The sequence below is a fragment of the Phascolarctos cinereus genome, unplaced genomic scaffold (assembly GCF_003287225.1).
Source record: "Phascolarctos cinereus isolate Bilbo 61053 unplaced genomic scaffold, phaCin_HiC Scaffold_726;HRSCAF=1367, whole genome shotgun sequence".
In the NCBI taxonomy this organism is placed as follows: domain Eukaryota; kingdom Metazoa; phylum Chordata; class Mammalia; order Diprotodontia; family Phascolarctidae; genus Phascolarctos; species Phascolarctos cinereus.
In genome coordinates, this window is record NW_027556098.1 from 11688550 (window position 1) to 11700829 (window position 12280).

Here is a 12280-nt window from a genome sequence, read left to right on the forward strand (position 1 = left end):
CAGCCTCAGGAGAGATCAGTCAGAACTTCTTCCATCTCCTGCTGAATGCGTCCCCTGAGAGGGGGATGAGACTTAGCTGGGCTGATTTCCATCTGAGCCAGCATAAGGTAACTCCCACCTCCTACTAGCAGTCTGATCTCCCAACAACCTCCAGAGCAAAGAGGATCAACCAGTAACCTCTCCTTTGAGGTTCATGCAATTCATCTTTATCACTGAATTCAAATCCTAGCTGTTGTCTATAAACCTCCAGATCACTTGCCTGCCTGCCTTAGTGAGTTTAGCACATGGTTCACAATTTTTCTCTCCTCAATCCTTGCCCTCCTACCTGGGGGTTTCAACACTCATATTGACTCTTTCTCAAACTCCCTAACCATTCAGTTCCTCCTGTTCAATTCCTCCACCCCACCTCAGCCACATACAAAGATGGTTATATCTTTGATCTTGCCATCACCCACAAATATACTACCTCCATGTTCAAGAATTCTGAAATCCTCTTATCTGACTATAACTTACTGGTTTTCCACCTCTCCCTCCACCTTCCATTACCAAACTTTACTCTACTCTTTGTCGGCACCATGACCTCTAATCCCTTCACCGCCTAATTCTCTCCCAGCTGCACCTCTTCTCCTCTCCTCTTTTTTCCCATCTTGACTCCTTGATCAACCAGTTCAGCTCTACATTTTTCTCTTCTCTTGAGTCCCTAGCTACTTCATTGTATCTCCAACTGAGCCTTGTCAAGCCTCAGCCTTAGATCACTCTCATTAATCACCAGAGATTGCCTAATAGAAGAAGTTCTGCCACTCTCTTCCTTTGTAAGCCTCTCTGATTTAAGGTATAAATGGTGGTTCCTGGTACCTAATTTGGCTAAATGCTTGGACTGATCAACCTGATTTTATATCCACAGAATAAGGTAATCTTTGGCAGCTAGGTGGAGCAGTGGATAGAGCACTGGGCCCAGAAACAGGAAGATGAAATTTAGCCTCAGCCATTAGCTGTGTGACCCCTGGGCAAGTTAACTTAACCTGTGTTTAACTCAGTTTCCTCAACTATAAAATGGGAATAATAATAGCACCTACTTCTTATTCCCTCCCTCCCCTGGTGATATCATTACAGTTGTCAGTAAATTACTATTCCTCTTCCACTAAACCCAAAACCTCTGAACATTTGGGGTGAAAAATTTAATTACTGCACCTACACAAGTGTGGCTGAAGGTAGAGAAAAATCACATACTGTGGGGTTTGAGTCCATTAACAAATTTATTTTACATAACCTCAACTGGGACTTCACTGCTGCTAGGCAATACTTTGTTCCTCCCTCAGCAACTCAGTATTCCACCATTCATAGCACAACTCCTAAACCTTTTCATCCCTTCTCAAGTCTCCAAGGTATCCTTCCTTCTCCACTCTCTCAGATGAGAATCTTGTCTCATATTTTACAGAAAATATTGAGGCCATTTGCCATGCCATGCCAACTCTCTCTTCTCTCTTCTTCCTCTCCTCCTCCCAACTCACCATGATCTCCCTCTTCTTCTCTCTTCCTCATCTTATATAATTCATTTGGCTCCTGCCACTATATCTTCCTTCAACCCCGGCTCACATGAGGTGGTCTTTCTCCACACCAAGCATAACCCCTCCACTTATTCAAGTAATCCCATTCCATCCCATTTCTTCCATCATATCATTCCCTCTATTATCTATAATCTATTGTCAAGCTCTACCTACTGAGCTCCTTCAAAGTCCTTCATAAGCTAGGCCTCTCCTGCCTTTCTAATCTTCTTACACTTTGCTCCCTGCCAAGTACTCTTCAATCCAGTGATACTAACCTCCTTGCTATTCCACAAACAAGACATTTCATCTCTCAGCTATAGGCATTTTCTCTGGCTGTTCCCCATGCCTGGAACACTCTCCTTCATCATTTCTACCTGCTGCCTTCCCTGACTTCCTATATGTTCCAACTAAAATCCCATCTTCTACAAGAAGCTTTTCTTGTTAATTTCTTAATTCTAGTGCCTCCTTTCATTGAATTATTTCCTATTCATCCTGGTTATAACTTGTTTGCACTCATTTATTTGTTTGCTTTCCCCCTTTATTGGATTATGTGTTCTTTGAAGGTAGGCACTGTTTTTTGCCTTTTTTTTTTTATCCCCAGCACAGTGTCTATCACATTGTAAGTGCTTGATAAATTTTTATTGTCTGGCTAACATGCCAGATATAGCTCCCACTATAAATTAATAAAATGACTATTATATGAATTTGATTATATTGAATCAGTTCCCAGAGCCTGTTTAAATTGGTGAATTTAGAAAATTGAATTTCTGAACCTGAAAAGCTAAAGACAGGTTGCTAGGACAGTATGCCACACTGTTATTATTAAAAATTCCTGAAACTCTAGGACTATGTCTTATCTTCCCGTGGTATCTGTCACATAACAAACATGACCTGATAACAGAATTGTTGTACAATTATCATATGAAGTGCTTAGAATGTGAAAGACGATGCTTCCATTGTAATTTCATGGTCAAATCAATTCTGGAATATTGTATTCAATTTTGTAACTCATATTTTACATAGGACATTAATAGGATCGAGTACATTTGGTAGAAGCTTACCATAATGGTCAGGGCACAAGGATCAGCTGAGAGATTTACAATAAGTAAATGTCAAGTATTTTAAGAGTTGCCACAATGGAGACGGTGTATTATGGTGAAAAGAATACTAGAATTTGAAGTTGGAGAACCTGGGTTCAAATCTCAGCTCTGTCATTTATTACTCTGTGTGATCTCAGAGTATCGTCAGTTTCTTTATTTGTAAAACGAGAGGTTGGACTAGATGACCTCCAAATGTAAGATCCTATGGTCTATGAACACAATGGGTTGAAAGTTACAGAGTACCAGATTTCAGCTTGACAAAAGGGAAAAAAAAACCTTAATGTCTGAAGTTGTTTAAAATGCAATGGGCTGCTGTAGTGAGCAGTAAGTTCACATCTTCAGGAAGAGGACTGATGACCATCCCTGACAGGGATATTCCTTTTCAGGTATAGACTGGCATACATGCCAGCCATGCCTCCAAAACACCTTCCAGTTCTGAAGTTCCATGAAAATATTTGTTGAATGAATGAAATGAATGAAAAAATGAAAGTTAGAATGCAGAGTCATGATAAGACCAAGCATAAATAGCCTCTTTACTTAAATTACTATAGGACATTAAAAAAAATAGGTGAATAGAATATGGAACCTATGTGGAAATGGTGGAATGAATAAGCAATAATGTTGCATTACACTGAAAGTCAAGTGAGCAGTTAACAGCTCACATAGAAAGTTAAACAAAGTCACTAAATAGTTTAATAAAGGAACTTAAATAGTCAAAATAGCCAATACTAAACTTTTTAGTTGTAGTCTTTTTGGATCAGCTGAGTTACTAAATGGATGAACAAGCATTTATTGAGCACCTACTGTTGTTGGCACTACACCCAGTTCTGGGATACGAGATTAAAGACATAGACTCTGCCCTCAATGGATTCCCATTCTAATGGGGGATATAACAAATAGAGGGGAACAGAGGACAATGAAAGGAGTTGTAATCTGGGGAATCAGAATCAGAGAGATTTTGAGTGAAGACATAGGATAGTCTACTATCACACACTTTCAATAGCAAAGGTAGCAATGATTTAATTATGGTTTCCAGAGGAAAAATAATAGAATTCAAGGAGTTGGGGATATCATTCTGTATTTGTTCCCTGCTCAAAGAACACATGACCTTTTGGCATTATAAGTTAAAATGAAATTACTATTAGGCAAAGCAAAGCTAAAGTGAACAATTAAGTGCTATTCCAGGAACTTTTGAATCCCATTTGCAATAAACCATCATCTCACTATAAAAATGTGTTTCAGTTTCTAGAGTAGATGGCAAATTTAATATTTATATGTGGATATTAAAATGGAATTGGTATGCTATGTTGCATACTTAGCAAAATCAAGCACAATACAATTAATATATAGATTTTATGCTAAATGAGTTCAATAATATGAAAAGACTTCAGATTTTTTTTCTTTCCAATGGTAGCTATTTTGGGAAATATTGATTGATTTACTCAATAAGGGATTTTTATCTCTTGGTAACTTCTTAAAAATCAACATGTAAAATCTCGCAAAAACTTCATATTAAATTTCATTCTTATTAACTGCTATGTTTCTTGGCAAAAATAAGCAAAATACAAATGTAAGTCATATCATTCTACTCACGATTTATATGGTCCATGTAATAGATCCCAATTTGTTGATCATAAACAGTTTCCCACCCTAAAGGAAGTTCATCCCCAACACAGTCAGCAAAAGTTAATGGCTTTGTAATCCTGTAAGACATAACAATGAAAATATAGTAAAAAGTCTGGTCAACTTTTTATATTGCTTCTTAACCAGCTATGAAATCTGAATTTTATTATAAATTGTGCATATTTTTTCAACATGAATTTTAAGATTTATAACTAAAATTAATTTTCTTATGCTACCCAATAAATAACCAATAAATGCTTGTATTCTAGTTATTCAGGGTATTAAAATTTCAATGTTCTTTCAAAATGCCAATTTCAAATTCTCACTTCAATATTCCACTTGAAAAGTTATAATGAGACAGTGCACAGTTTCTTGCGTATAGCAGTGTTTAATAATTTCTTGTTGACTTATGATGAAAAATGCTGTCTACCTCCAGAGAAAGAACTGATGGAATCTGAATGCAGACTGAAGCATACTTTTTTTACTTTTATTTTCTTTATTATTCTTGGTTTGTTGATCTGCATAATCTATATCTCTCAGGGAGAGGGGAGGGAAGGAAGAGAAGGAGAGGCAGAGAATTTGGAACTCAAAATTTTTAAAACTGGAATTTAAAATTTTGTTTACCTGTAACTGAGAAAAAATTAAAATTAAGTATTTTTAAAATAATAAAATAATGATTACTTGATTGATACACAAGTAAGGCAAAGTTTTTTTTTTCTTTTTAAGCTGTATATTTAACTAGACTGGTATGCAACATTGTGAGTAACAATATGTTACTCACAGAAATGTACTGTTGATCCCATTCCTTCAAAGCTCTTCCACAATGGAAACAGAATATCAAGAAGTCATAGATTTAGAACTGGAAGGAACCCTGAAGGACACCCTGTCCAACACATCCTCATTTTACATATGAGAAAACTGAAGCCCAGAAAGGTTACAAAAATTGTCCAAGGTCCTTGACAACAAAGAGAATGTTTGTCCCATGTACCAAGCTGCTTCTCACCAGCCTAAATCCACACAAAATCCATGTACCTGTTTTAATGTTAATCATAATGAACCAAACATGAAGTATAATGAGATTTCACAAACCAATACAGAAACCCTCAAACAAACAAAAAAAAATAGAAACCACCATTTATCAAACTTTTTTAAAAGCACCTACTATGTGCTGGATACTGGGGCACTGTATTAGACAGCAGTCACCTAACAACTGGGTGATTTACTATGCATTTCAGACTTTAAAGGTGCAAAACATTTTCTGATAAACACATCTTTTTGAGGTGTATCTCATGCTAAGTGTGAGATTTTTTAAATTTCTACATGTGATGAGACTTTAAATAACAAGCCTCCTAGTTACAATTAAAATATGATTTATAGGAAAATTTTTAATAACTTACCTATTGTGTAAAACAAATAATGCCTATAGTCTCTTAAATTTAACCAGCCATTAGTCTACCTGCATGAAAGTATGCTGACTAGTGAATAGCGCCATGTCCAAAATCTCACTAGGTCACAAAGCATCCTTTACCTCAAATATGGAACATCCTATGAAAAAGTTCCTACTCCTATCTATGTAAGCTACAGTGTATGTGGGTGGTCAGTGTAGGAGGCATGATTCTCAAAAATGTTTTGGTAACAGGGTCCTGTGGTGTCACCAGTTTTTCAATGGAAGAAGTGAGGGGCTTCAGAAATTCACAAAAAAAATTTCTCAAAGCCAAACTAACTTAATTTTAAAATAAATATTTAAAAGATTTAGAGAGTTAATCTTGAAAGGACTATGAACTTGGGATAAGAAGAGATCCATGTTCACATACCAGCATTCTTACATCTATACTACTTCCTTATACTTACAATATTTACTAGTTGAGTAATACTGAATAAGCTGCTTAATTTCTCTGACCCTCAATTTCCACATCTGTAAAACACAAATAATTGTACTTATAATGCCAGTCTCACAGGATTGTTGTTGTGAGGAAAGCATTTTGTAAACCCTGAACTATTATATAATTGGATTAATGGTAGTATCATTATCATTATTAATATTACTATTAACATAAGCCATTTCAATGGATTTGTGATCTCTTCTTAACATAGACAGTCTCTCCAGTAGGCAAACTATAATCCATGTACGCCTTCTTATCCAGTGAAGCCTTTCTCCATTTAACCCAATTCTACATACATTTATATATGTAAGACCCCAGGACCACAAAGTCAAAAAAGAAAAAGTTCTCTATCATTAAGGAAACTGCATTCCAAGGGGGTTATAGGGAGAAGGAAGGGACAAATTTATTAAGCACCTACTACATGCCAGGCACTATTCTAAGTGCTTTATCAATATTATCTCATTTGATTGTCACAACAACCCTGGGAAGTAGGTACAATTATTCTGAGGCAGACAGAGATTCAGTGGATTTGCTCAGGGTCATACAGCTAGTAGGTACCTGAAGACAAATTTGAACTCAGGACTTTTTGACTCCAAACTCTATCCATTATACTGCCTAGCTGCCAAGCTGGAAGCAGAAAAAATACACAAATTATGTACAGATCAAGAGTAACTTAAGCAGGAGAGGACACCAACTAAAGGGATCCAGAAACATTCATCCTTTATAGCTGAGTTTTAAAGGAAGAGAAAGATTCTGGGACATGAAGATGAAGGACTGAATTCCAGCCATGGGGAATCCCTTGAGTAATCCATGGAAGCAAGAAATAGATTACTATGTCTGCAGGGTACAGCTAGTAGTACAATCCAGCTGAAATGTAGGGGATTAGTATGAAATAAGAGAAGAAAGATAGCTAGGAAGCAGATTGTGAAGAGCCTTCAGTGCTCATCACAGGCAATGCTAGTTTATCATGTCGGCAACTGGAAAATACTGAAAGTTTTTGAGTAGGAGTCACTTGGCCAGACCCATTCTCCCTGTGGCTTAGTAAAATTAGTTGAGCAGCCATGTGGAAGACGGATTAGAGAGGGAAAAGTCTAGAAGCAGGAGACCAATTAACAGATTGTTCCAGTACTACAGATGAGAAGTAATGAGGACCTGAATTACTGTGGTGCTATGAGAGTGGAGAAAAGGGAACAATTTTTTTTTAAATTACTGCAGAGGTAAGATCAACAGTTCCTCACAACTAATGTGGGCAAGGAAAAGGGAAAAGATAATGATAGTTCTAAAGCTAAGAACCTGGATGACTGGAAGGATAAGGACATCTTCAAAAAAAAAAAAGGGAAGCTTGTAGAAGTGGCATATTTAGGAGTAAGAAAGTTATGGCTCAGAAAAAAGGCCAAAAGGAATCAAAGGCCATCAGAACAATTTTGAAAGCTGCATGTTGAATTTATTATATGATTAAAAAGAAAAGCAAGCTATAGATAAAAGACTTGTTCTATATAAAAGAAAATGCTCATTTCCATTTGGTTTGTTAAACTCGTAATTTTAAAAAATAAAAAAGGCATGAACTGTCTCTATAGGATATCCAGAAGATGGCCTGTAAAGAGTTGGCATATGATTGAAATTCAAGTGAATGATAAAGGCTGCATGTCTAGTTGTGGGACTAATCTACATAGAGATAATCTACATTAGCTCCTAGGAGCTAGTGAGAGCTCTAAGAAAACATAGGCAGAAAGAGAAGAGAGCCCAAAATAGAACCTGGAACCACAACCACAGTTAACAGGGTAGGAGATGGTTTTAATAAAGGAGATAAAAAAGAGTAAGTCAGACAGGTAGGAGGAGAACTGGGGGAACAACACTGTCAAAGAAGCCAAAGGAGGAGAAAGTGTCTGGAAAAAGCTGCAAAGAGGTGATGTTCTTTCATAAAGTCCTCCAATGAAGACCTCTCTAACAAGATGGAAGCCTTCCTCCAGTCCTTATAGTATTTTGTGGGGATCACTGTAGCACTAAGGCTATCTACCTGTTTATCCCTCACTTTTGCTACAAAACCAGCTTGTTTAAAGTAAAACCCTGATACAAAACATAGCTAGCCTGCAACCTGGGATTTAGTCCTATCCATCAATACTATCATCATAAAAGTTGTTTTACTGTTTATCAGACAATACTTTGTCAGGACTAGGAGAAATGGAGATCATAAAATCAAATAGATAGTGATAGATTATTGTAACTTCAAAAATTTAGAATCACTGAATGGAACAAAAAAGGCCACAATAACAAATGTTTATCCAGTGAATTTCCCGACTCCTCCCCCTCCATTGTCCCATACTCCAAAAATGTATAAAACTAAAATGAAAGAAATTCCTTGGAAGACAAAATGCTCTTTAATAAATAGTATTAGTCATACCACCTACCCTGTAGAAACTATGTGAAACTATCATTAGCATCATTTTCAAACATATTAAGAAAATCGGTCCCATAACTGTAGATCAGGGACAGCCAAAGTTGATAACCTAGATCTTCATTCTTTTCATTACTTTAAACATATATATGTGTGTGTGTGTGTGTATATACATATACACACACACACACACACACACACACACACACACACACACACACACACATATATATATATACAGAGAGAGAGAGAGAGAGAGAGAGAGAGAGAGAGAGAGAGAGAGGATGGTATAGCCTATGCCTTAACCCTGGAATGGGAAACTCTTTTTACTTTTTAAACTGAGCACCAATGACCCACCAAAAAAAAGCAGTTAAAACCTTTAAAAATGTACATGTCACTAAACTATTTCAAAGTTTCGAGGCACTGAGATTTTATCAATATGAATATTCCTCCCATCCAATACATACCGCATGCCCTCTATGCCTAGCCAGTCTTCATGAGGTACTTTGACCCAAGAACTATTCCTTGTTGGTCACCCTACTGCTTCTAAGTGCCTCACAATTCGGGTAGTTGCCATCCAAGCCAACAAACTAAAAGTAAAGAATATGCCATTTGATGGGTATAATGCTGTAATTATGACATCCAGGATTTTTATAAGACAATTACATAAGGAACTAAATTAATAAAAAGGCCTTTGTAAAGCTTCATTTTAAAATATTTTTGCTGGAAAATGAAGCTTTAAAAACTGCAAATTTTAGCTAGTTTTCCTGAACAAGTATTATAGAAAATAGGCAGCATGCTATAGAAAAGAGCAGTTGATTTGTAGTCAGAAGTTCTGGGTTAAAATTATATTTCAGAGGTTTACTAGTTGTGTGACACTGGACAATCAGCCTAATGGGAGCTCAGTTTCCTCGTCTGTAACAAGGTATTGGATTTGATTATTGCTAAAGTCCTTTCCACTTATAATCCTATGCATGACTGCACATAATAATAGGACCTTGAAAACTACTTGTTGAATGTAGTTACACTGTTTATTTCAAGAATAATAGATACCAAGTATAGTTTCATTACAGAATACAAGCACATTGAAGGCAGTGACCATCTTTGTACCCTAGCACCTTACATATAAGCACTTACTAAATTCCAGCTGATTATTATTTAGTGCTAGATTTGAGTTCAAACATTAAACCAAAATCAAATCAAGAAATATTCATTGAGCATACACTAGGTCTAAAGCACTGCCCCCTACCTGGCCTTTGAAATTAGAGACTTTAAATGTAAGTCTATTTGGACTAAATTAATTATTACTTAGCTGGTGTATACCATTTACTAGATGTGGATTTGAATGCAGAGAATGATGCATTGTTAAGCTTTGGCTTTAAATCTATGATCCTATGGAAAGATGTTGGCACTAGTCTCAGTAATGGCATTCAGAATAACTACATTTTTCTGGTTGCTATTTGGAGCAAGCCCTTCTTAATTATTTCTCATATGGGGCACATACTAAGTCTAGCATACTAAACTACACAAATGCCAAAATGAAGTTTTAATGCCATGAAGGAAGGTGTAGGTGGGTGACATTGCTTCTCCACTGTAGAAAGCACATTAAATCTATCAAAGGGACATTTATTACTGGAGACATTGATATATGTTGAATGTCACTAATGTTAATAATGGTCCTTCCTTGTTAAAGTTTTACTTAAAGAAGTTCAACATTTACTTGAAGAAGCAGAAGTCCAACTAAGACATGAGTTCATTCATTATTCCTTATGCCAAGACTGTCAGTTTCTGTTCCATATCCAAAGCAAAAGCAAATCAAAGAAACTGTGTCTATAGATAACTGGTGACAGGAGATGGCTCTTCCACAAATGTGCTGATGAGATTGCTTTGTTTCATCATGTTTTCTGTTCATCATTTAAGCAGGAAGTCAGATCCATAAACCTTTCCAAACTGACCAGATCTGAATAATTCCCCCATTTTCTTGAGCCCAAATATTTGCTTCTAACTCTTCTCAAATTATGTGTTCAGTTATTTCAATAGGATTGAACCTGCTAATAATAGGCCATCAGTTTATTCCCAGCAAGGACCAGTAACTTTAGCAATGTAACAGCCATATACTCTATCCAATATGCTTGTCAACAATCCAAAGAAATGTGTGAAGAATATAAGCTGGAGGTAAATGCATTTACCAGACATATTTTGTGTAAAATTTTACAAGAGTAAAATCTCATCTGAACAAATATCAGTAAAACATCCAATTCTGTCTTCTCCAGATCCTGGTCCAACAGCCTATACGAACACTGCCTTGAATGAGTCGATGTAGAGGTTAGAGAGCCATCCTCTGTGCCAGGAAGAGCTGGGTTCAAGCCACACTCTGACACATACTGGTGAGTGATCCCAAACAAGTCACTTAGCCTTTCAGTGCTGTAGGCAATTCTCTCAAGATTATAAATTACAGAGAAAGCACTAGCCTGCACTAATAGAGCAGTTCTCTATCAAACTGCAGCTCCCCCTCCTGTTCTTTGATAATATATTTACATCATCATCTCTTGGAAGGCCACTCCTATATAATACAATAACTCAGAAGTCCTAGACTAGAAGAATAATGTAGACCAATGGTTTCCAACCAGTAGGCCTGGTACCCCTTGTGAAGTATGAAATTATTGCAAACAGTTAGCAAAACCATATATGCACCAAGAAGTATCATTTTGATCTCCTTTTGGAGACAACAAAATTGCAGTACAAATGTAACTATAAGGCAAAGAGGGGAGCTATGTGACATGTTTCCATATGCTGCAAAAGACTGAGAAGCAATTATGCACAAGATAAGAGCATTGGACTGGGAACCAGATCAGCTTAGCTTAGGTGCTTCCTGATTGGTTCCCCATCTCCAATTCCTCCCCTCATCCAGTTCTCTCTAAAGCGCTACAAAGCACTGCCTTGAATAGTTAACTTCCTTACTCAAAAACCTTCAACAACTCTCCACTGCCTATGGAAAAAAGCTCAAATTCCTTAGTCTCTGATATAAAAATCCCTACAATCTGGTCATAGCCCAGTAGTCAGCCCACTTCAGGTAGAAGGGGCTGCTGCTGAAGTCACCAACACCAAAACTTTGATCACACACTGTTTTTTGCCTGGAATTACTTGCCCCCTACTGCTCACCAAACCTAAATTCTATCATTCCTTCAAAGCCATGCTCAAGTAATGCTGAGGAAAGATCACAGGATTTGCAGTGTGAGAGAATGGGTTCAAGTCCTGACTGTTGTTCAGTCATGCCTGGCTCTTCGTGACCCCATTTGGGGTTTTCTTGGCAGAGTTACTGGAATGGCTTGCCATTTCCTTCTTCAGCTCATTTTGCAGATGAGGAAACTGAGGCAAACAGGGTAAGTGACTTTCTCAGGGTCACACAGCTGGTAAGCATCTGAAGATATGATAAATCTTCCTGACTCCAGGTCCAGCACTCCATCCACTGTGCCACTTACTTGCCCTGACTTTGGAATGAATAAATATGAGAAACTTGACAATTAACTTAACCTCTAGTGCTCAAGGTAGTATAAAATACCAACCTATATAATAGGTTTGATTTTTAATCAAAAGAAAGAAAGAAAGAAAGAGAGAGAGAGAGAGAGAGAGAGAGAGAGAGAGAGAGAAAGAAAGAAAGAAAGAAAGAAAGAAAGAAAGAAAGAAAGAAAGAAAGAAAGAAAGAAAGAAAGAAAGAAAGAAAGAAAGAAA

The 12280-nt window shown here is 36.9% G+C and overlaps 1 protein-coding gene across 1 annotated transcript in view; it reads right to left on the bottom strand.

Annotated features, from left to right (window-relative positions):
* Positions 1-12280, bottom strand: part of WWC3 (WWC family member 3) — a 201561-nt gene that overhangs the window by 114175 nt on the left and 75106 nt on the right. The window contains exon 2 of the mRNA XM_021006225.2: positions 4241-4350. Within this exon, the coding sequence (XP_020861884.1) occupies positions 4241-4350 (110 nt within the window). The remainder of the gene's footprint in view (positions 1-4240; positions 4351-12280) is intronic.